The following is a 26,959-nucleotide window of genomic DNA, read 5'->3' as shown; positions in this document are numbered from 1 at the left end:
CTCTGCCCACTACAGTTCTCATACCTCCAAAAAACCTTCACCCATACTAATGAAGTCACTTGTGACACAGCCAGAAGAACAGAAATTTAAAAAGGAATACCTCTTAAGTCATCAAACATCTGGGTCCATGTCTGACAAATGCAAAGGTACTAAAAAGTCAAACAAAGACAAACATTCTACCCCTTCTCCAACTCTACAACAGCGACACTGCGCAGCACCTTTGTTTGGTTGTCCTTCATTTCACCAGTGCAAATCACCAACCGTTTCTGCACCCTGAAGTCAGCTGACTGACCCAGTGAGGTTCTTGGTACTTCTGAAGAAATATTGGAATGGGATCCTCCAGCTTCAGAACCTTAAATAGTTCACAGCCAAAATCTGGCACTGGCAGCAGAAAAAGTAATTGCCTCTTATAAGAGAAAAACACTGATCAGTCAGACCATTACGACCACCTACCTTATAGCCTCTGTGCCCATTTTTGGGGCAGATAACAGTGCAACATGTCAAGGCATTGAAGCTACGAGGCCTTCGTATGTTGCTGGAGGGAGTTGGCACCACATGTGCATACACAAGTCACCTAATTTCCATAAATTCCGAGGGGGGGGGGGGGGGTGATGAGCTCTGATGCCACGTTCAGTCATATCCCAGATGTGTTCGATCAGGCTCAGATCTGGGAGTTGGGGGCTAGCACGCCAGTTGGAACTCATCGCTGTGTTCCTTGAACCACTGCATCACACTTATGGCCTTGGGACATGATGCATTATCTTGTGGAAAAATACCACTGCTATCGATAAACATGATGCATTTGTGCCCTCCCATTGCCAACCGTATAATGCTCTGCCACTGTGCCAACATCCAGTGCCAATGCTCATGTGCCCATTTCAGTCATAATTGCCAGTGTGATTGTGTTAACAATGGCACATGCATGGGTCGTTGGCTGCAGAGACCCATTGTTAAGGAGTGTTCAGACACATTTGTACTCTGCCCAGCATTGAAGTCTGATGTTATTGCACCACAGTTCACTGCTTGTCCTGTTTTACCAGTCTGCCCAGCCTGTGATGTCCACCATCTATTGAGGGATGGCTGCCAAACCCCACGACATCTGAACGTCGTTTCACCTTGGTTTTCACCACTCCTCGAACACCCGACAAGTCATGCAGTTTCCAAATGCTCATTCTGAGCCTCTGCGCCATTACAATCTGGCCCTGGTCAAACTCAGATATATTGCATGCCTTCCCCATGTTACACACGGACAACATACTCACTGATACTACATGCACTGTGCGTGTGTCTGACTAGCATTAATTCCTCACCAGGTGACTCTGCCACCACATGGGCATTTTTATATCGATAGTAGGTCGGTGGTCATAATATTCTGGCTCATCAGTGTATCTCTTATCATCTAATATGGCTGATCTTCAATGGAACGTTTCCATCATCAGTTCACACAGGGCAGACTTACTGTTGCTAATTCTATCACAATTCCCATCTGGTTTATGCCTCAAAAAAAAAAAAAAAAAAAAAAAAGCAAAATTACACCCTCAAGACCATTTTGAAATCTTACCCTTCACACTCTGTGTTTCGGCACTCCTTCCAAGATAGCAAACCGAGCGAGGTGGCGCAGTGGTTAGCACACTGGACTCGCATTCGGGAGGACGACGGTTCAATCCCGTCTCCGGCCATCCTGATTTAGGTTTTCCGTGATTTCCCTAAATCGCTTCAGGCAAATGCCGGGATGGTTCCTTTGAAAGGGCACGGCCGATTTCCTTCCCCATCCTTCCCTCACCCGAGCTTGCGCTCCGTCTCTAATGACCTCGTTGTCGACGGGACGTTAAACACTAATATCCTCCTCCTCCTCCTCCAAGATAGCAACTCCAGCTCATGGGGGAGTTGTGACACTCGTTTGGGATGACATCCATTGCCAAACCATTTCATTGAACACCCAGCTACATGCTGTTGGTGTCTGTCTTTCTCTCCCCAGTTATACCTTTCCTCTTTGTAATATCTACTTATCCCCATCCTTTGATCTCATCAGTGCATATATACTGCAGCTTACTGCTCAGCTCCCTCAACCCATTCTGATACAGTGCCCACCGCCCCATTTGGAGCTCTTTGAGAACCTGCCCAAGAGGCTCTCTTCTGGCAGATATTCTTAACCAGCTTACTCTCATTTCTCTCAACACTGGTCAACCCACATTCCTTTCCGATTCTACCCACATTTTCTCTTACCTGGATCTCTCACTTTGTACTGTACAGCTTGCCCACCACCTCTCAGACACATACTCATGCAACCATTTCCCAAGCATATTTCATCTGCTAACTCATGTTCCATTGTGTACAAGACCAACTGGCAGCTTTCTAAAACTGACTGAAGACTGTACTCTTCACTGGTAACCTTCGACAAACAACACTTCCACAGCAATGATGATCAGGCACAGTAACTTACGAATGTTATCCTTACCGCCAAAGAATGTTTTGTCCCCTGAACCTCTTCCCTACCCCATTGTGTCCCAGTCCCCTGGTATACTGACGAATGCTGCAACACGGTTCATATGAAGAGACCTGCTATCTGTGTCTTTGAACACCATCTCACAAAGGACAGCTGTATTCACTATAAACAGTTACACACAGTGTGTCTTCGCATTATCATAAATAGAAAAAAAACTAGTTGGATCTCTTTTACTAATTATTTTAACCATTTTATTCCCTCTTCTGTTGTTTGGGGGTAACCTTCGTCGGATTTTTGGAAATGAGGTATATCTCCCAATTCCTGGCCTGACTGTAGAAAACGATGTCATTTTGGCCCAACATCTTGGGTCAATACTTTGAAGAGATCTTGAGCTCCACAAGAAGCAAGCGGAGGAGGCACAGGAGATATCTTTCCCCTCAAGAATCACAAATGCTACAATACCATTTTTATCATGATGGAACTCGAACATACTCTCACCTCATCACAATCCTCTGCTCCAGGACTGGACAATATTCATATTCAGATGTCGCAGCACCTCTCTCTTTCCGGCAAGCAATTTCTTATTCGTACGTACAATCGCATCTGCACAGATGGTGTTTTTCCCAGTCATTGATGTGAAGCCACTGTAATCCTCATATCCAAGCATGGTAAGGACAAACATCTTCCATCCAACTACTGCCCAATTTCCCTCACCAGCAGTGTCTGCAAGGTAATGGAAGACATGATCAGTGGTCAGCTGGTACGGTAGCTTGAGTCTCGGAATTTGCTAACAAATGCGTGATGTTGATTTTGTAAGCACCACTCTGCAGTTGGTCTAGTCACTGTCAACACACACTATGAGCAATTTTCTGTGGGAATTGCAAACTGTAACTGTGTTTTTTGATCTGGAGAAGGCTTATGATACCTGTTGGAGGATGGACATACTCCATACAATTTACATATGTGGCTTCCGAGGCCACGTGCCCCATCTCATTCAGGAGTTTTTAAAAGACCATGTTTTCAAGGCTCATGTGGCTTTAGCTTTGTCAAGCATTTTTATTCAGGAGAACGGGGTGCCGCAGGGCTCTGTGCTAAACATAGCTCTATCTGCCACAGCAGTTAACCCTGTCATAGACTGTCTCCAGCAAGGCATCTCAGGCTCTCTTTTCATCGATGACTTTGTGATATACTGCAGCTCTCAATAGACCTGTTTACTTGAGCAACTACTTCAGCAATGTCTCAACCATCTTTACTCATGGAGCATCGACAATGGCTTCCACTTTTCCACTGACAAAAACTGTCTGTCTGAACATCTGGGGGCATAAAGAGTTTCTTCAATCATCCTCACATCTCAGTCCTGTTGCTCTTCCATTTGTCAAAACCACAAAATTGTTGGGTCTCACACTAGATAGGAAATTCTGTTGGTCCTCCTACATATCTTATCTGTCAGACTCTGTACCCAATCTATAAATATCATACATGTTTTAAATTGTACTTCATATGGAGCAGATCGGGAAATCTTCACCCACTTATACCAATCCCTTGTCCAATCAAAAATGGACTATGAGTGTCCCGTTTGGTCATCTGCACAACTGTCTGTTTGACGCCATCTCAACTCAATTGATCATCAAGGCATATGTTTGGCCACTGGAGCTTCTGCACCAGCCTAGTTATGAGGCTCTATCAAAAACTGCCGAACTACCACTGTCATACGGGCGCGATGTGCTCCTCAGCAGATACACATGCTGTCTGCCCTCAGTGCCCAACCATCCGTCCTGTGAGTCCTTTTTGAAAACTCCCTTGACTGCTAATACGGGGTAAGTGTGACTGCTTTGTTGCCTCCTGGAGTTCGCTGTCATATACTGCTTCAGAAGCTGAACCTCATTTTGCCTGCTACATTCCTGATGGGTGAGAGCTGTTCCCCACCTTGGCTTCATGCAGAGGTCTGTGTTAATCTTAGACTTAGTTTGCTTCTCATGGACATTATCTATGTTTGACCTATAGCTGTAAGTTTCTCGAACTTTGCACACAACTTAGAGACAGCATTGTCGTCTACATTGATGGCTCTAAGACCACCCGTGGTGTTGGATGCACCTTTGTCATTGGCAACAAACATTTTATATACCAGCCTCTAGACCAGTGCTTGATTTTTACTGCAGAGTTTTCCGCCCTCTATCGTGTCACCAGTGCGTCTGAGGACACAGGCTTCTCAATTGTGTATTATGTTCCGATTCACTTAGTGATCTCCAGAGCCTCTGTGTACTATACACATACCACCCCTTAGTGCAACAAATCCACGAATGCCTCCTCACTCACAGATGATGGAGCCAATGTGATGTTCATGTGGGTCTCTGGTCACTTCGGAGTGTCGGGGAAGGAAACTGCCAAGGCTGCAGTCCGACTACCTAGGCCTTTTAGCTATTTGGTCCCTTCAGATAATCTCTTCGTTGCGGCACGTTGTGTCCCTGGGAAATGAAAACAACTCCCAACAGCTTGGACAACTTCCTCTTGCCCCTCTTGTTTCAAGAAGATACTTTTAGCTCGGCTGCGTACTGGGCAGCTTCATTTTAGTCACTGTCATTTGTTAAGAGGAGTCCTCACATACCTCTGTGTTTACTGCAACCAACCATTGATAGTGTGACATTTTCTCACACAATGTCGATTTTATAACCGTTTATGTTTTAATGTATGTTTGCCATTTGCCATCTGAATTATCAGATATTTTAGCAAATAGAGCTGCAGATCGCATTTTACTTTTTATTCATCATAATAATATGGCAAAGGAAATTTCATTTTCAACCATTTGAAGATCCACCTCAAATGGGAACTGATTGCTTTTAGCTACCCATCTACTCCAGGCTCTGAGTATTATTGACTTCAACTTCATCTGGTAATTGACCATTTTAAGTTTCAAAAAGGCCACTTATGACAGCTGTTTTGTGCTCTAAAGCAACAACAACAACAACAACAGCATGTCAACCTCATTTGCCAACTTGTTTGACTTATCCTTCCTAGCAATTCAAAATGCTAAACACCTTATCTGGTTGAGTTTCAGTGTCATCATCTTCATAGCCTGAACCCAAAACCCCATTTCTCCACTGCCTTAAAACCTTCTATCATAGTACTTCACCTGACCCTCTTCAGGTATGATGGCTTCATAAAAATTAGGTTTATATCAAACCCTAAACCACCAGCAAATCTTTCTTTCCTTATCAAAATGTCTCTATTGTAAAAATGTAGCTACACAAAGGTTGGCAGTATCTGCAGATAGGAGCAGCTTGTCACCCAGTATGTTGGACCTCTTGCTTCTGAACCACACCATCTGTCAGAGCTGAAACTGTATTTTTATTATTCTCTGAAATTAGGCATATCCTCCCCAAAATCATTTCCATCACTCACAAGGCAATTTTCTGCCTCCCATTGAACCTACCAAATCTCCTTGTCAATACCTAGCCTGTACACTCACCCAGCTTATGCTAATTCTGTCCTGCACATTTATCTTCTGTTTCAATCCTTTTCCCATATTTCGGCTTCTTAGTCCACACAACCTCACTTTGTCCTTATCACAGTACTTTAGCTATCTTCCTCCACTCTTATTATGCTCTGTCCCTCCCCTGCATACCTCACCCCGTCCTGATGCATCATGGCATACACCATCACCTCTGCCACTACGGAAGTGAACAGTTCTGGAAACAACATCGCAAGTCATAAGCTATGCTACTATGCTCCAGTTCTTGCTTATTTATTGCCCAGTGTTTCTACTATATGGTGACTGGTTATCTGTACTCATTCATTTGCTTGTGTAGAATTTTCCAGTCCCTGTTAGTTTAACTTTTTCTAATACACCTCACTGTTAATGATTTCATATGGTTTCATTGGCAGGCCTGTTTAGCCGTCGTGCAATACATGGGTGCAATGGTAGAGCGCATTCGTGACAGCCTAGATGGAAAAAATGTTGAATCATTGATGTTTGAACTGGGTACGCGTTTCCATCGGGTTATATATGAACATTTACAACAGTTTCAGTTCAACACTGCAGGTAAGTGTCTTGGTCATCTTCATTTCACAGCTGTTATTCCAAAAGTTTTGAATCTTAGAAAACAAAGATTATACCTACATAAATGAAAGGGTCTGTTTATGTAACATGGATACTCTAACAAATCATAAAAGATGTTGCGGGCATGAAAAAATGGAAAGAAAATAAGATATTAAATGGAACTAGGCAACTGTTAAAGAGAGAGCCAGAATTTTGAGCAAATACTAGTCAATTAAAATGATTATAGCAATACAAATGGCTATAATTATGTAATGCATAGCAGGACATTGATGATAATGACAAAAAATGTAAAAGAAAAGTAAAAATTAAGGCACCCAGAAAACATGATCGGATATATCAGTGGTACGTAAATGAAAAATATGCAGTTCTCTGTAATATATAGAATGGCCACCAGAGTACATTAGCCTTGAACATGTTTAGTGTTGTAAATAGTCTTCAAGGGTTTGCCGCCAGGTCACGTGCAAATTCCACAATATTTCCTCGGAGCAACTGTGTGACATCTTCAGGTGGTTCTACCTTGCTGGTGGCTAGGTAGGACTGACGGTATCTGCACGTTGACCCCCCGTTTCTAGAACACGCGTGTGAAGAATGTGCAGGCGTGCAAATCGCCCATATGCAATGATTTGCAGATAGATGGTGCCATATTCAAACTTAAACTGCCAAAAATCGCAGAGCGGCTCTCCTGTGCATGCGCTGTACATTGCGTTTGCCAACAGTGCAGCCAGACGTTACTCACCAATGGCCACACTAGACCAATGTTATGATGGACCTGTTATCAAAGGATCTTGATTTTCACATCATGATTTAATAGCAGCCAATGCAGCGTTCCAGGCTGTGCTCAGTTGAAATCCTGCATCCTTATTGGTGAGATTATCGGTTGTACAGGTATGTATTGCTTCCTTAATGATGCAATCCCAGAAAGATGATGCCGGGGATAAAACTTCCATCTTTTCATAAATCATCCAATGTCCTGTATTCAGACAGTGTTCCACAATTGCTGACTTTTCCGGTTGACAAAGGCATGTATGATGCTGATGTTCATTTCAGCTTTCTTGTACTGTGCGGCATGACTGGCCTATATACGCTGCCCCACATTGACAAGGAATCTTATATGCACCACATTTCCTCAGGCCAAGGTCATTATAGCTGAACCCAACAGGTTTCTCAGTTTTGCATATGGTTGAAAAAACACTTAATTCCACATCTTTCGAGGGTTCTTTAGGTTCTCGACGACATGGCACCAAAATACAGCAAAAAGGCCAAAGTGGTTGGTGTCTTCGCACCTTCATTCTGCTCCATAGATTGAACTCGCCTGGGTCTGAATGCATTATGTATCTGTCTCTCAGGATAACCATTTAGTCGGAACACTGTCTTCAAATGTTGGATTTCACCCGACAGGCTTACAGGTTCAGATACCACATGTGCTCTATGAACTAACGTATGTAATGCACTACAGCATTGTGCAGGATGATGGCAGGATGATTCATGACCAATATTTTGAATAAGTGGACGGTGTCACCATGGGAAGCCCTCTGTTCCCTGTTGTGGCCAATTATTTTATGGAGGACTTTGAAGAAAAAGCACTACAGTCAGCCACTCTCAAACTCCCTAGTGGATGATACATTTGTGGTGTGGCCACATGGACTTGATACTCTGCCTACGTTTCTTCAGCATCTGACAAATATAAACTTTACAATGGAAGTGGAAAAAGATGGTGCTTTACCTTCTCTTGATGTTTTGCTGTGAAGGAAAGCAGATGTAACCTTGTGACACAGCATGTACCGTAAGCCAATGCATACAGATCTATATCTGCAGGCCACAAGCGACAAACTGCGGAACACTGTCTGAATACAGGACATCAGATGATATATGAAAAGATGAAAGTTTTGTCCTCGGCGTCATCTTTCTGGGATTGCATCATTAGGGAAGCGATACATACCTGTACAACCGATAATCTCATCAACAAGGGTGCGGGATTTCAATTGAGCACAGCCTGGAACCCTGCATTGGCTGCTATTAAATCACGAAGTGAAAATCAAGATTCTTTGATAACAGGCCTGTCATAACATTGGTCTAGTGCGGCCATTGGTGCGTAACGTCTGGCCACACTGTTGGCAAACGCAGGGTACAGCATAAGCACAGGAGAGCCGCCCTGCAATTTTCATCAGAGGGAGTTTGTATATAGCACCATCTATCTGCAAATCATTACGCATGCACTATTTCTGCACCTGCGCGTTCTTCGTGTGTGTGTTCTACGAATGGTTCATTGATGTGCGGATACCATCAGTTGTTCCTAGCCACCAGCAAGGTTGAACCACCTGAAGATGCTGGACTGTTGCTCCAAGGAAATATTGTAGGATTTGCACAACATGATTTGGCGGCAAACCTGTGAAGACTGTTTACAGCACATACACTGGGAAAGCTTGAAGAGACATGTTTAGTGTTGTTACCAGGCCCTGTAGGGTCTGTAAGGAGCCTGAACAGTGTCAGATGTTGATTGACCACTGTGAAGTACCATATTATTATTATTATTATTATTGTTGTTGTTTTCTTTTCATCTCATTCTTTTCTTTTTATACGTATATACCAGCGATACTGTAGGGTCAGAAACAAAGCAAGGAGAAAGATGCTCTTCATTTTTTTTTTTTATTTCTTCAGATTCATCTATCTGTGTCTATACGTTATAGCAGGCAGACGTATTGCGAGTTCCGTCGTTTTAATATTGTAAAACATGTATATTCCAATTGTACAGTAAAAGTGTTATCAAGATAGCAAAGTTTATTCACAAAGTTATTACCTATTCATTATTCCACGATGCACCGAGAATCCTGCATCAAGAGGATCGAAGGTAATAAAGAAGAATTCGCCTGAGCAGAGGAGGGGCAATCTGTAACCAGTATTGTCATACCAATCTCCATGTACAGTAGCAGTAACAAAAATGGGTGTGCATAAATTGACAAATGTTAGCTATGGAATATATGTATTCGATATTGAAGGTCTGTTTATATTAGTGCCAGTTAAAGTTCACCCAGAATATGAGTCCTTTTCAATCCCTTTTTAATCATTCTTTCAAACATTTCCTTTTATTATTTAAGTAGCAAATTTTTATTAAGATTTCCAAAAAAGCCCTCATTAAGTGTGTGCACTTGGCTGGCTGGTTGAATCATGCAGTACTTATATTTGTGGGGCATTCAGGTGTGAGTGGCCTAATGTTGGACTGCATGAGAACCAGCATACTCATCAAAGTTCCAGTTGACCATGACTGATGACAACAAAAGAGGTCACTGTATTGTGCACCAAGCACAGTGTAACACCTTCACGTCCACACCTGCCATCCAAGAAAAAGTAATGGCCTATCTACAACATTCTTTGTCATTCCACACCATTTCTAGGAGAATAGCAGCAGCCAGGTGAGGGAATTACCATCCAGGTGCATAGGCTGCTCTTAACACTACACAGACTAGGAAGCATGGACTGCTGATGAATAGCATTACATTGTATTCAGTGGTGACCACCCTCAATGACCACTGACAGCATGTGTGACATTGACCTGGGGTGGGGTTCCATTCCCCACGTCAAGGTTTGGGGAACCATGGGACACGACTTCAAAGTCACGGCTGGCAGTAATTGGGGAAACTCTGATGTCATAGCAGTATGTCATAGACATCCAGTGTACTCATATGTTACCTTGTATGCTACTGTATCACTGTACCATTTTTCTACAGGACAATGCTCAGCCACACAGGGTATGTGTCACTATGGATTCATGATGATGATGATGATGATGATGATGATTAGGTACTCCAGTGGCCAGCAAGATGCAAGATCCCCAGATCCGTCTCCAATAGAGCCCATGTGGGACCAGCTCAGATGTCAGATATACAGTGGCTTTATGATTCTCTTCCTAACCAAATTAGTGTATGAATCCCGGCCAGAGGAGGAGCAACATTATACTGATATGGGCTCATACTGCCAAGTTCTCTGTAAATTTGACTTAGTTTTGTAATCACTGCAGTAACAAAACATTCCGTCTCAACCCATAAAGTTTCTACAATGAAAATTTGATAAGATGCATAACTGGCAACAATAAGAATGTGGAGAAAATAAACCATATGCATATGTTGTATACACACGACATTTCATCAACTTAGGTAGTAGATGGACAATAAGTAACAACTAAGAAACATTTTGCAGGCAGTCAGAGATTTCTTTAAATGTTTGCATCGTCAGAGAGATGACACAATGCCAATGATGGAACCTTGTAATCAAGCATGTGTGTGTGTGTGTGTGTGTGTGTGTGTGTGTGTGTGTTTGTGTGTTCTGAAGAAGGATATTGATGAAAAAAAATCACCAAAATTTTTAACCATTTTGATGTGACTGGTTGCCTCTACTCCTGCCATTGTTTGTATTCCACTCAGGACTTTCTAGTATTATATTAAACCAAATAGTTCTGATTATGTTAAAATACATCTCTCATATCCATGGCATGCAGCCTAACTTTTTAATCCATACCACTTGCAACACGTGCAGGCCCTATTACCTACAGACTTGCCTCTGCTGCAAAGGTTACATCTGGTTGATGGCACAGACAGCCTGGCGCTGCGAGTTCTGTCATCAATTCTGCCCACAGAAGAGACTATCTTTACTAGGAACAGTATTGTCAACCTTCACAACATTCACCTGTGTTATATGGGGAAAGCACTGGTTCAGCCTCATTGTGTGGGCAGGGATTATTGGCAACTGCCTCATGGGACCAGACATCCTTCCACAGCACCTAACAGATGAGGCATATCTGCACTCTCTGTGGTTGACCCTGCTTCGCATGCTGGAGAATGTGCCTTTGGTGGTACAAAGGGTAATGGGGAGGCATCTCGACATCGTCTACTCCAACCATCGGATGAAACAGTCCTAGCTGATCCAGTCACAAGACCTACCAGGTCACTGGACCTAAATCTATTGGGGCATGTGAAAGAAGTTGTGTATGCTGAGCCCATCCTGGACCTGCAGACACTGGAACATTCATTCATGCTGGTATATGCCATTTGGTTGCAGGAGGACACATTTGTATGTGTGGGTCAGTCACTGCTGTGGCATGTTCACACTTGATTAGGGGCTCATGGTGACCCCCTCTAACACCTTGTGTATAATGGTGGTCTCATCTCAGCGTGTCATGCACTCTACAGGTGTGATGAATAGCACCCTGTAGTATATGTACCATGCATTTCTTGGCTTATGTACATAGGACCTTTTTGCTCCTAATTTTCTGAGGAAATCATTTCTTGCAATTTATCCCCATCTGAAAAACCCACCCTTTATAAGAACAGGACAATTATTATCAAATTAACTTTTGTCTCTGTTTATCCCATTAAAACATTGAAAAATATAATACTTTTTTGTTTCATTACTTACAATAATTGATGTGCATGTGCAAGAACTTTTTGTTTTGTTAAATCACTACCTTACATTTAATAATGTTCTACACACAGCCATTCCAAATTCATGTTATTGTGATTGCAGATATGATAGATGCTTTTGTTTGATAGTTTATGGAACATATACTATACTCAACAGTGGAAAATCCAGGATGGAATGTAACAATTTATGAAAACGATTGTCACTACTCACCATATAGCAGAGATGCTAAGTCATGGATAGCCACAACAAAAAGACTGTCAGAAAATGAGCTTTTGGCCATCGGCCAACAACGCCTTCGCCGGAGATAGAACATACGCACATACACACTGCCTACAGTTGTGACTTTTCATGTTTTCTCGAAAGAATCTGTTGTTGTGCCTATCTGTGACTCAGCATCTCAACTATATGATGAGTAGCAACTATCCTTTTCATAATATTGACACATACTATACTGTTTTCTGTTTTTGCATATTTTGTTTATATTGATGATGTCAGATATATACTTGCTTAATTTGTCAGTTGTAGGTCTGTGAACACACAAAACATTAGAAGCCAGGAAGACAGAATTTATAACTAATTTTACTTTGTTATAGGTGCTATGTGTGCAATTTGCGATGTAAATGAGTATCGTAAATGTGTGAAAGAATTTAAGATACCTTTGGTAAATACACTCTTTGACACATTACATGCACTTTGTAATCTGTTGCTCGTCAAACCTGAGAATCTGAAGCAAGTGTGTAATGGTGATCAGTTGGTGAGTACATAACGTCTGGAATTTTCTATGTGTATCACAGATGATAACAGACTCAAATTTATGGTTCTGATTTCCCTTTTCAGGCTGGACTGGACCGTTCAGTACTTCTAAATTTTATACAACTGCGCAGTGATTATAAGACACAAAAGTTGGCAAACAACCTGAGGGGCCTGGCAGCATAGTGGAATGGAATGTATTTTGTGCTTTACTAAATTATTGTGTACCCATAGGCTGTAAAAATATTAGTACAAAATTTGTATTCTAATGAATGTGCGTGTGTGCGTGTGTGTGTGTGTGTTATTACCAGAACTATGAATCCAAAGAATTAATATGCTTTCATTTATATTGTATCATTTACAATAATAAACCATGTCATAGTGGGACTATATTGTGATGTTTCTTTCATCACTGAGAAGTAGAGAAAATTAAAGATATGAAATACTAAATTTCTGACAGCCATCCAAGAAGAATTTCTTCATAACAAACTTGTTCAACCTATTTAATAAGGCCACAGGAGTTCTATGCATCTTTTGCTTAACTGCACATTTGGATGTCAATAAGTTTATGCTACCAGCAAATAGCATTGGTGGAAAATGTAGTTAGTTAATTCTTTATTATTCCACAGGTAAATATAAAATAATGTTAGACATGTCATCTTGATACAACAATAAAACATTATTAAATGTTAAAAAACATGCATACATATAAATATTTAGAAATCTGGTTAACTCAAAACTAATGTTATACTGTGAATAAAAATCTTCAGGGTGTGTGACCACATTGCCATATATAAAGTTCTATAGCAAATGACCTTCCAGGGGGTGTTTTGCTGAGGAAGACCATATGCATCATTGGCTGAAATGTCAGAGAATTTTATAAATTGACAATATGGTCACATACCCTGGAGAATTTTACTGACAGTGACAGTGGCCTGTGCTTACCGTTAATGTTACCCTATTTATTCAAGTCTCAAATCACTGCAAACCTTTTATGTTTTGCACACTCATACTTTTGGCTGACACCAGAACCGAACTGATGATGATGGTTCTCCATCCAGTTCTCTGTGTGTTTCCATTTGTCTGTCTGAAAAACATTTAGTATTCCTCAATACTGAAGGAGATGCTGAGCTCAAGAAGATGAATGAATTTAGCATTTGTCCTCACAGATATTGGGCACACAATTTTTCGCTAACATGCATACTACATTGAAGTTAAATTGTAGAATAACAGAGATGCTTCACTTTTTGATTTTTACCAAATCCTTTTTAAGTATTTCTGTTACCATACATCGTGCATGATTTTAGGGGTATGATTTAATTACCTTTCTAAACATATCAGTTTTTAAACTCCCTAGCAGAGTAAGACTGTGTGCAGGACCAGAACTCGAACCTGGGAGATTTCCTGGCTTAGCTATGCAAGCACAAGTCTTGACTTGCCCTCACAGCTTTACTTACTGCATTACCTCTTCTCCTGCTGTTCAGCCTTCAAGAAAGTCCTCCTGCATGCCTTGCAGGGCAAGCATTCTTGGAAGAAAATATATTACTGACAAATGGCTTTGAGGATTGTCTCCAGATTGAATTTAAAATTTTTTGGCAGGTTAAAACTGTGTGCTAGATGGGGAGTTGAAGTTGGGACCAATGTCCTTTGCGTCCAAAGTGCTTTACTGAACCTAACTCACAACTCGCCATCACAGCTTTTCTTCTGTCATTACCACTTAAAAAAGGTATGTTGGTGAGTCATGAGTCATGCTTGAATACCTTAATTGGTGGAACAAAAGACAAGGTCCCATGTTCGACTACTGGACCGGTACACAGTTTCAGATTAGTGCACATTCCAGTGCAGAATGAAAATTCATTCTTGAATCACAGTCTTCAGGCATCTCTTTTATCTCATTGGGTAATTTGTTATATGGTTTGATTTGTGTAGTAGGAAATATTAATTTTAATGTTTGTTTCAGTTTTCTCGGGTGAGTAAATTAAGTCTAGCTCTTGTTCTGTGATCATAAATAGAGCTTTTACTGTAGTAGTTACTAAAGCTTTTCTCAATCTCTGTAATATTGTGGCAGATGTACTAAGATGGGGTAGAATCCCCAGCTTTTCAAAACTATTTTTACAATCAGCCTGATTTTTGTATTGTTGTTGTTGTTGTGGTCTTCAGTCCTGAGACTGGTTTGATGCAGCTCTCCATGCTACCCTATCCTGTGCAAGCTTCTTCATCTCCCAGTACCTACTGCAACCTACATCCTTCTGAATCTGCTTAGTGTATTCATCTCTTGGTCTTCCCCTACGATTTTTACCCTCCACACTGCCCTCCAATACTAAATTGGTGATCCCTTGATGCCTCAGAACATGTCCTACCAACCGTTCCCTTCTGGTCAAGTTGTGCCACAAACTTCTCTTCTCCTCAATCCTATTCAATACTTCCTCATTAGTTATGTGATCTACCCATCTAATCTTCAGCATTCTTCTGTAGCACCACATTTCGAAAGCTTCTATTCTCTTCTTGTCCAAACTATTCACTGTCCATGTTTCACTTCCATACATGGCTACACTCCATACAAATACTTTCAGGAATGACTTCCTGACACTTAAATCTATACTCGATGTTAACAAATTTCTCTTCTTCTTGTATTAAATTATTCTTATTGCCATTTTTTTTATAATCAGAATACTGTGAAGATATTTTGTCCACTTGAATACCAAAAGATGACTAAGTGTACATAGGAATAGTATGTAATGAAGACACATTCACTGTTAGAGATAGGAAATTGTCTTGCTTGAAATTTCCATTAAAAATAGCCAGCCAGATTCTTTAACATCTTAGTATGTACTGTGCTGCCCTCTCTCTGCTAGTTGTGCAAATCAACAACTGCTCCCTAGGAGAATGTGTATTGGGTTACCGTATTTACTCGAATCTAAGCCGCACTTTTTTTCCGGTTTTTGTAATCCAAAAAACCGCCTGCGGCTTAGAATCGAGTGCAAAGTAAGCGGAAGTTCTGAAAAATGTTGGTAAGTGCCGCCACAACTAACTTCTGCCGTCGAATATATGTAGCGATTCACATGCATGCTTTTCAGGCACAAAGATAAATACTGGCGCCAAAACCTCTGCGTCAGTAAATAAATAAAAAAAAACGATGGAAGACGAAATTTTTTCTCCGCCCCGAGTTTCGACCACTGCATTTTCATACATTATCCAACGAAGTAAATACAAATTCCGTATTGTTAGTCTTCGAATGTAGCAACATTTCAATGTACTGTACTACGAAAATCCGACTGGCAAGACTGTGTTTGGGATGTTTGTCAATATGGCCAACTCTACGTTCTGAATTTTTTCTATGAGAAGAGATGGTTACTAATAGGAACTTTTATGAATTGTGAATCACATGCAGTATTCTCTTCACCATAAGAATAATACGTATATAAACATTTTGCCATGTATTCTTTCGTGTTTGCTGCTATCTCATTTAAATCCTGTCCGCTTAATAAACTACGAAACTAGAGTGAGACAACAGCAAACGCCGAAGAATATACATATCATTTCATGTTTATATTCGTATTATTCTTATGCCTAATAGTGATAGTCAGAAATGAAGCACGTCAATTGACTAGATTTTTAAATCTAAGATGACTAATTTCTGTGCAGAATGTTATGTACTAAAGAGACGTCTGCAAAGATTTTCAAACAGAAAAATTTTCGCTAAACTCTCGTTCAGAACATCTTCTATCATACGCAGTCTATTATTTGGTTCTTGTTGATCGTCAAAGAAAGCAGCAGTGTTAGTAACAACAAATAGCAGTCTCTTGCCATTGTTTCGCTAATGAGACGATTTCTCTCTTTTTCTTTTTTTAATTGTAAGCGGCGGTAGTGCGCCCAAAAGCAAGCCACGCCGCGAGCGGCGACAGGCCGTAAACACTGATTATCAGAATGCGACAAACAGTGCATGACACAGTACAGTAATGCATTTTCAGCTTAGAGTGACGTAAACACCTATAACAAAGAGAACGGCACTTATAAGATCAAAGAAAAATAAGCAATCGATCCAAACCAGACGAAGCACGTGAAAAAGGAAGGGTACCCGTATAATTATGGACGGAGCGCCTGACTCATAGCTAATTAGCTATGGCTACCTGGTAAAGCCTAACTGCTTAGCTTACTACGCGAACCAAACTACTGTAGCTGTATCGTCATTCATTCGACCTAAATTGTGTCTCATATTACAATGGACCAACTTTGTTTCGATTTGGAGATGCGGCCTAAAACTTTACTCTCCCCTTGAATTTCGAGTCTCATATTTCAGGTGCGGCTTAGATTCGGGAAAATTTTTTTTCCTTGATTTCGAGTCTCATTTTTCAGGTGCGGCTTAGATTCGAGTGCGGCTTAGATTCGAGTAAATACGGTACACTGTCCATGGCTATTACAGTTTCAAACTTGGTTTTTAAATTGAACACTCACACTCAACAGTCACATATATTGATAAGCAGCTTTAAATGCTTGCATATTCAGTTGGCAGAACTTAACCCATCTTTGATTGTAGTCTGAAACAAATAAATTTGATTGTTTTTAACAGAATAAAGTTATATTTACTCTTTCACTGAATTCACTTATGAATTGTCTTTAGTCTAAACTTTGTATTCAACATTATAAATAATAATAAAAACAGGGATGAAGTGAACAATATAAGATTAAACACATAATGTAAGGACATAATTTTTTCGGCTCTTAATTAAGATGATATAGTGTTTCCTATATCAAAGATGTTAATTAATTTTCTGATCTCCCTTTCATTTTTAGCTTTACACTTAACACATACAGAGAACACAAGAAGCAAAAATTAGGTTTTTGGTTGCAAACAATGGTACATAAAGTAACCACCATTACACACCATAGTGACTTGTAGTGTATAAATGTAGATTAAAACAGTTTTTTCTTATAACAGAACAAAATTCCAAAACAACTGAAGCCATTACAGTCTTCTGATTTGCACATGTTGAAAATTTGTAGAATATTCTAGAATCCTGCAGTGAAAGAAAGCATATTGCAATGCAATGCAAATCAATCTGATGAAGCTAATTCCTTAAGTCCAGACCAAAATATCATAATTATTAAAATCAATTAATAAATACTTCCAAAGAGTACTTTCACAGAAGGAACAGGACACCTGTTTGCTATGGTGCGTAGTGTTATACAATGTGTGCTATATTTTTCAGTTTTATGTCACAATTTTGAATTTTTAACTTTCTCTGTAGTAATTTATCCCTATATATCCTTCAATATGAAATTGCTTTCATTTCCAGATACACTCATTCCATGTTAACAAGAGAAATTAATCGTAGGAACTATATTACAAGAAAATCCTCCATGTCTAAATACTTGTTGTGCATCTAAAATAACCATCTTTTTAAAGATTTAGTTTATTTGACACAATATTCTATTTTTCGTTATTTTCCACAGTTCACTAGTAAAATGAATATTACAGCATGTGCAGTCTGAAGAACAGTTTCTTGTTAACGTAGTAATTTGTCTCCTAAACAAGCTTGAAATCTGAAATATCTGTATATATTTTACACTTATCTTTTTCTGAAGATAGAGCACTGGTAGCTAAGAAAGAGAGTAATTACATAAAGCTACTACAAAGAAAATTGATAGAATATAATCAAAAGATTTTTAACCTAGCCTAAATGAAAAAAAAATCACCCCCAGAAAATAAGTAAAATCCTGTTGTTAATATGACAACGCATTTTATTTTCTAGAACATCCACAAAACAATCTCAGGACCAAGATTTTCTAATACCTTTGTGTGCTCGCCCTCATTCAAGAGGCAGGCATAACTATCGTAAAAAATTTAGTTTATTACATAGTGTGTGAAATTATCACCCACATTTGATGTAACAATATTATTTTACCTCCTGAAAGTGAAATTTGTACTGTTCAATTTCTTTATAGCATTATAGCTTGTAGATCAGTTGTACATACCTCCAAACTTTTTATTTGCAATATACCATAAGTTCTGGTGTTTTATTGAAGTTAAAATGATGTAAAAAGAATTTTTTCATTTGCCTAATACTGTTTGGGAGGTCATTGCCATCAGGAACAATAATGGTCCTGAGATACTAGTGAGACCAACTTCTGTATTAATGTATTCTGGATCTGATTTATATTTTATTAGAAATTTTGCCTCATTTTTCCATTTGTGATTGAAACTATTCATCTGCCACACTCCGCTTATTCTTAATTACTCCAGCCACTTCATTTTATGTTCATAATGTCAAATACTGTGGACAGCTTTAAAAATTTGCATGTGAAGCAATCCTTGTTGTTCAGTGCATGACATGTAGTTTTTTTAAACACTATAGCTGATTCTGTATTTCTGCTACTCTGAAAACAACTGTGCTTCAGTCATGTTATGTGTGTTCATTAAATTAATTAATTAATTAGTCTCTCTTTCACAACTGATATTAAAATTTTTGAGAATGATGACAGTAGAGAAACAGGTCTGTAGTTTTCTGTACTTTTTACATTACCGTTGTTTATTAGAGATTGACTTTTTAGACACTTTGAAAAGGTTCCAGATCTGAAGAACTCATTTATTATATCAGTTAAGGAAGCATGTATGTCCTCCTTGCATTATTTCAGTACACAAACTGGTACTTCATCTATGCCTGTAGACATTTTATTTTTTAAATTCTTGTTCTGTTTTCCTGACTTTAAATCATCACCGTACTTGTTGCATAATGTTTTTACAGCAGCTCTTCAAAGGAATTAATCCGTCTCAGTGTACAGAAAGATCACATCAACATAAATTTCCTCATGGTTTCAATTTTTAATCATTAAAGAATGTTGTCTCCTTCAACAAAACTAGTGTGGTCCTCAGTTCACATGAGTACAGCATTTTCATATTTTACAGTTGTTTTCTTTTCTTTCACAGTAGATTCAAACATGGCAGACAAAGGCAAAATCCTATGATAAAGGGGACAATAGCAGTAAACAAACAGTCACAAGAACTTCAAGGTAGAAATGTGCTCATAATCAGTATCACATGAGCAAGAGATTTGTGTAACTGTTGTTGTTATTCTCAGGAGAGATTTCACTTATAAAATGTGACGTAAAGATAGTACATTACTAGCCCCTTTTAAGTGTAAGCACCAATGTTCACAGCTTCTTTATCAGCACTGAAACAGTGTACAATAAAATACCAAAAGTTACTGTACATTTTGGCACACATTTTAAAGTGAAAGATTCAGTTGATATTAGATAGAAGGAAGTGAAAATACAGAATGTGGAGGCATGGATAAATTTCAGAGGGAGCAAAATGAATAATCGTAGATTGTTCCACTGAGTCATAAACGTATTTCATGTTCAAATAAAACACTGCACGGCACTACATATTTTGTGGTAGCATTTGTGAAATTCAAACCTCTTTAGAGAAAATATATAATATCTGGAGATTTTACTCTAGATACTGTAAGACTCGTATAGCTACAATAGTTCAGGAAAAGACAGTTCTTGTTATACCTTCTGGGCATTATGTATACGTAAGGATGCCTTTTGGCCTCCAAAATGTCCCTACTATATTTTAAGATTTTGCTAATTTACTTTTATAAGAGTCAAGGGGCATGAAAAAGGAAGCAGTGGTTGGGAAGGGAGTGAGACAGGGTTGTAGCCTCTCCCCAATGTTATTCAATCTGTATATTGAGCAAGCAGTAAAGGAAACAAAAGAAAAATTCGGAGCAGGTATTAAAATCAATGGAGAAGAAATAAAAACGTTGAGGTTCACCGATGACATTGTAATTCTGTCAGAGACAGCAAAGGACTTGGATGAGCAGTTGAACGGAATGGACACCGTCTTGAAAGGAGGGTATAAGATGAACATCAACAAAAGCAAAACGAGAATAGTGGAATGTAGTTGAATTAAGTCGGGTGATGCTGAGGGAATTAGATTAGGAAATGAGACACTTAAAGTAGTAAAGGAGTTTTGCTATTTGGGGAGCAAAATAACTGATGATGGTCAAAGTAGAGAGGATATAAAATGTAGACTGGCATGGCAAGGAAAGCGTTTCTGAAGAAAAGGAATTTGCTAACATTGAGTATAAATTTAAGTGTCAGGAAGTCATTTCTGAAAGTATTTGTATGGAGTGTACCATGTATGGAAGTGAAACATGGACAATAAATAGTTTGGACAAGAAGAGAATAGAAGCTTTCGAGATGTGGTGCTACAGAAGAATGCTGAAGATTAGATGGGTAGATCATATAACTAATGAGGAGGTATTGAATAGAATTGGGGAGAAGAGGAGTTTGTGGCACAACTTGACAAGAAAAATGGGCTGGTTGGTAGGACATGTTCTGAGGCATCAAGGGATCACAAATTTAGCATTGGAGGGCAGCGTGGAGAGTAAAAATCGTAGAGGGAGACCAAGAGATGAATACACTAACCAGATTCAGCAGGATGTAGGTTGCAGTAAGTACTGGGAGATGAAGAAGCTTGCACAGGATAGAGTAGCATGGAGAGCTGCATCAAACCAGTCTCAGGACTGAAGACCACCACAACAACAACTACTTTTATGAGGTTTACAGCTGATCCTGTGTCTAGATTACATAATTATCTTTTCAAGTATAATGAAAGAACATGCAGAATGGCTAAGAAACATGCTATCTCATGTTAATGATTCTAATCCAAATTTGAAATTAGAAAAGTGCAGTTTAGTGCAATCACAAGTGCTCTATCTAGGCCACATAGTTATGGCAGATGGTGTAAGACCAGATCTACAGCTAACAGATGCAGCAGGGGCAGTGACAAAGGGGAGGGTTATGGGGCTGTAGGCCCCCTCCCCCCAATGGAGTGTCATATTACACTGGATAAAATAACTTCAGAGATCAGCGAATAGATTACTTCAAAAGATTCATTCATTTTTTTTTTAATAATTATGCAGCAATATGGATTGCAATGTGTTTCAAACACATTTTAACAAAAGAATAAGAGCAGTAAATAGCTTACTGTCTAAACCAATAAATATTATTTAACTTAAAATGGGGATCTTTATTATTTATTAATATAGATTGGATGTATATTAATGTACAAGTACCACTTACAATAATCAAGAAAGCTAAATATGCCGGGTATGCCTACCAACACTTAAATTGCTGACTCCAGACAAAAACTTCGAAATTGCTGGACATCTGGGTCAAATTGTATTATTTTCCTGGGCACAAACATTCTGTAGACACATTTTTATGCTGAACTCCATAGCAGTTACCAAAAACTGCTTTAAGCAACATCAAATTTTACCAATTTGTCTGTGGAGGACCCCAACTCTCCTTTTGTTAAACGATATTCCATTCCCCCAAAACCAGCCCCCCCCCCCCCCCCCCAACCAACTTCTACAATCACCCCTGAGATGCAATGAATGATTTTCTAGTACTGAGGAACATTAAAGATTTGCAACCATTTCTCAGGTTAACAACTTACTGTCATCATCTCGTGGAGAACCGTACAGCCACCAAAAAGCTGCTCAAAAAATTACTGAAGAGAAGAACTCCTTTTGTCCAGACAGTGGACTAGAATGCAAGAAATTCTTGCAAGTCTGCTTGTCTTGGCTTAACTAGATTTTGTGCACCTTTTATCTTGTCATGTGATGTTAGCAGTGTAGCTATTTACTGCACTTTGAGTCAAATACAAGACTGTGAAGGAATACCAATTGAGTACTGTATTCTATAGACTATAAGATGCACTTTTTTCTTGAAAAAATTACCTCCAAAATTTATGTACCTCTGATACTCGAAATTAATATAAAAATGTCATGTTCAAAATGACCATATATTTGATGCAATGGAAAACTTCTCTCTATCTGAGAACATTGGTTGTAGCTGACAGCAATAGTGCATCGATGGAACAAACATAAGCTGCGGGGATTCATAATTTTGCTCACATTGTCTCTCTCCTGCCACACCATCACAAACTCAGAACACTGTCTAGCCTATGATGTGTTAGTGCAGTCTACAGTGCCAGTGAACTTAAACTGAAAAATTTGTGTTAACAATAACAGTACAATATTTTTTTAGCAGCTAGATTTGTAATGGAAAAAATTCATTTGATATGGACTACAAATTGAAAATAATAGCATATGCATAAGAACATGGAAACAGAAAAAAACCATTCGTGATTGGTGGTCTAGTAAAGGAGAACTGAAAAAAAAAAAGTGAAGAAGACTAAATGTGCAAATGGCCAAAACTAGAAGATGATGTATTGAAGTGGATTCAAGGACACCATCAAAATGGCATTGGAATTGATACAAAAATCATTCAAATACACCCTCATAAGCTAGCTCTACAGTAGAACTTAACAGACTTTAAGGGTGGAGTTGGTGCTACATGTTTATGAGGCATCATGGACTTAGCATGCAAACCAAAACCAAAATATCTCAGAAAATGCCGCAAGAGTATGAAGAGAAAATATTACCTTTGCCCCACTTTCTTATGCAACATCGAAAGAAAACCAGTATGGAACTAAGCCAAATAGAGAATATGGGCAAAACTCCTCTGACATTTGATGTGTCTAGTAACAGAAACGTTGTCATGAAAGGTGCTAAAACTGTAACTGTTAAAATAAGTGGACACGAAAAAATGAACTACACTGTTGAACTTTCAATGTTATGACCACCAACTGTCATTTTTCATGTATATGACAAGTGTTGGATGGACGAGGCTCATGTGAAATCATGGATTAACAGTGTGTGTGAGAAAAGGAAAGGTGCTTTATTGAAGAAGAGTTCTCTTATTGTGCTAGATTAGTTTAGTAGTCATTTGAAAAATTCTGTGAAACTGAAACTGAGACAGGGAAATAAAGAGTTTGCTGTTATTACGGGAGGACTTCACTTCACTATTGCAACCTCTTGATATCTCAAAAAATAAATAACTTAAAGTGTATATCAGACAGGAAAGGAACAAATGGATGATGGATGAAACCCAACATAAATTCACACTGAAGAGAGCTTTAAAATGACCCTCTTTCAAATGTGTGTAATTGGGTAAAACAGTCGTGGTATAGAGTGAGAGAAGACATTATTCAAAAACCTTTCTGGAAGTGCGGCATAAGTAATGCTCTCGATGGACGTGAAGACCATCTTATATATGAAAAGAACAATGATGACGACGAAGAGGAAGTAGAATAAAATTCAGATGACAATTTTCACGGATTTTAAAAGCCACTCCACTTTTATAAACTAAGAACTCAAATAGATATAGGTAATGGTAAGTGCCATTTCTTTCTGAAAAACCAAAGATTTTCTATCAGCCTGATAACCACACTGGAGAGGTATGACACAGTAAACCCAGAACCCCATGTCGCTGTACAGTATTCATATCCCACCATGTATTTGTTGAACAAATATGATAACAAACACAGGGAATCATAGAGCCATCATTTTCACCATACTGCAGCCCAAAACTACCAGTTAGCAAACCTGCTGGATCAGTATGACTAGTTTTAGACGCTAGAGGCATAAAAAAATCCTAGTATCAGTAAAAACAAAACCAGATAATTTAGATGAACAATTGCTAAAATTTCATAACACCAAATATTTCCCTAAATCGTTTCAGGCAACCGAACCCGAGCTTGCGCTCCGTCCCTAATGACCTCGTTGTTGATGGGACATTAACCACTAACCACCACCACCACCACCACCACCAAATATTTCAGCACCCTTGATCTGAAAAATTCCCATTGGCAAATAAAGTTACATGAGGAGAGCAGAAAACACACAGCATTTGTCTGCAATGGCAGGATTTATGAAGTTAAAGTTCTACACTTTGGCTTAAACATTAGTGCAGGCGTATTTATATCAGCTTTGGACAGGGTCTTAGGACCAGAACTGCTCAGTAAAGTTACCATTTATGTTGAAGATATGTTAATAGCGACATCAACTTGGGCAGAACACATCAGTATAGTGGAAAAGATATTTCAGAGATTTACTGAGTACAAAGTAACAGCAAATCTTAAAAAATCTGAATTGGGCAAAGAGCAGGTAAAATTTTTAGGACATATCATGTCAGAACAGGGTATGTAACCGGACCCAAAGAAACTAGATGCCCGCCCCCCAAGGAACAAAAAACAATTGAAAGCATATCTAGTATTAACCTCCTTTTTTCGAAAATTTATACCACTACTTAACCTGTTGAGAAAGAATGAACCTTGGCTATGGGATGAGAAATGCCAGGAGGACTTTACCAAAATTAAAAATGCGTTAATATCACCAAACATTTTGAGTCATCCTGACATTTCTAAGGACTTATGTTTAAGCACGGACGCCTCATCTCAGGGGCTGAGGGCATGTTTGTTCAAGATACAAGAAGAAGAAGAAGAAGAAGGGAGAACAGTACCCAAAGTCACCAGCTTTGCCAGCAGAACTTTATCAGAGGGAGAAAGATCATACTCCGTATCAGAACTGGAAAGTTTAGCAGTAATTTGGGGGTTTAAGAAATTTGAGTATTTTCTTTGGGGTAAAAACACTAAGCTCTATTGTCATCATGAATCATCATCTTTTCTCTTAACATGTAAACTGTTACACCGAAGACTAGCAAGGTGGTGTTTGTACCTGCAGGAATTTTTAAATGATATACATAAAAAGCAGTCAGAATATTATCGCAGATGCACTATCCAGTGGACTAGACAAGTTCAGTGAACTGTCTGAACACGATTCAGAAATCCAAACATTATTGATGCAAAGTAATACACAAAAATCAGACTACAAAAAATTTTGTAAACAGATGGGAATGATACAACACCAAGACAATAGGTGGGAAAAGGAAGTGTGTGATTTGCAGGGGGGGGGGGATTTCCCCCCCTCTGCATCAGACCATCCCCTCCTCTGGTTTTAGTTTATGCATCCCAACCTGGGATGTTTATTTCCTACGCACTGGAGTAAAACATTACACATAATTTAAATTTGTGGAGCCGAACACTGAAAGTTTTTAATACAGTGTTCCTATTAATACTATTAATATGTTTGCTTATTAATTTTGAAAAAGTGTTATGTAGTAGTTAAGCATTTCAAAACATTTAGAACTAAGTCATCATTCTCATGTTGTCATTGTTGCTTTCGTCTAAGGTGCGTCATCCGTTTACTTGCGAGCGTGCGAGGGAAGTAGTGTGGCAGTCATACCGCAGAGTTGGGTGAGCTGGGGGCTGAAATTCCCACCCCGGGCCCTGACACGGGGTGGTGACCGGCCTGGTACCTGTGCGAAAATTTACCGTTAGGCCACCTTTTGGCAACGGTATGGCGCAGACTAACGCGCCTGGGATGAAAGCACCAAGTAGTGCGAAGTGAGCAACATTGCTTACCAGACGGGATCGGATAGTCTGACTTCACTAGCCACGAAACACGTGGGTGGAGCTTAACACAGGCTCCCCAGCATCACATACTCTAAATTAATTGGTGCCGTTCGTTCGTGGCCTCGCGTCCGCCAAACACATGGCGATCTACACAAGTTCTCGCTTCAGTAGCTTCATTAGTGAGTTGAGTGCATCCGGATCTGTAAGAACTACGGAATTTCAGGATGTGATTCAAACAAAGCAAAATTTCTGATTTCCTTAAGAGCAGTGCATTAGCTGATACGTGTACAAACTCTGACAGTCAGGATACTAACAGTGGTACTAAAAGAGTTAGACAGTGAATGTAAAAAAGAAAACGGTAATGATGGTGCTAATACAGGGGAAGAGACTGAATCTCCGGTGACTGAAAACTGTTACACCGTGAGAGGTAGGAATGGGAGTAACAGTACTCTTGCAAATATAGTAGGAAATTGTGTTGCCCTATCATGTTTTCAAAACTGGCAAAAGAATAAGTTGTGGCTGTCTGTAAATGACAAAAACTTAGTAATATGCACATTGTGTTCACTAGTGAACATGTGCTTATCGATAACGCGTTTTTAGCTGGTGTTTACCACAGAGCTGGCGAGGAGGTATGGGCCTCAGCTGCCTATTACGACGGCAATAGTAACTAGAACTCGTAAACCGCTATTTAAAGGTCGAGATTAGTTGCGATTTCCACCTGCAACGACTTTCCTGGGCTGAAAACCGTAAATTTTCGATCTTTTGTTACCCTTCAAGCTATAATAACTCAGATTATTCAATGGAAATGACAGGTAAAATCAAGTGAACTTTGAGGCTTAATTCCGTGCACATCAGGAAGTAACTCGTCGATCACAGAGTTGCCAAACTTACGTTGCCTTGTTGCCAAATCTCAGTTACAGTACCAGCAGGAAGAAGACGAACCGATGTGATCCTACAGCGGTCT

The 26,959-nt window shown here is 39.4% G+C and overlaps 1 protein-coding gene across 1 annotated transcript in view; it reads left to right on the top strand.

The window, feature by feature from the left end:
• The window catches only part of LOC126169882 (exocyst complex component 5), a 115,414-nt gene extending 102,356 nt beyond the window's left edge, over window positions 1-13,058 (top strand). Inside the window, exons 15-17 of the mRNA XM_049920679.1 lie at window positions 6,329-6,485; window positions 12,512-12,672; window positions 12,756-13,058. Coding sequence (XP_049776636.1) covers window positions 6,329-6,485; window positions 12,512-12,672; window positions 12,756-12,854 — 417 coding nt within the window. The 3' untranslated portion in view covers window positions 12,855-13,058. The remainder of the gene's footprint in view (window positions 1-6,328; window positions 6,486-12,511; window positions 12,673-12,755) is intronic.
• Window positions 13,059-26,959: the final 13,901 nt, after the last annotated feature.

Source organism: Schistocerca cancellata, chromosome 1 (assembly GCF_023864275.1).
Source record: "Schistocerca cancellata isolate TAMUIC-IGC-003103 chromosome 1, iqSchCanc2.1, whole genome shotgun sequence".
NCBI classification, from domain to species: Eukaryota; Metazoa; Arthropoda; class Insecta; order Orthoptera; family Acrididae; genus Schistocerca; species Schistocerca cancellata.
Note: the sequence above shows the minus strand (reverse complement) of the source record. Positions and strands in the feature narration are given on the sequence as shown.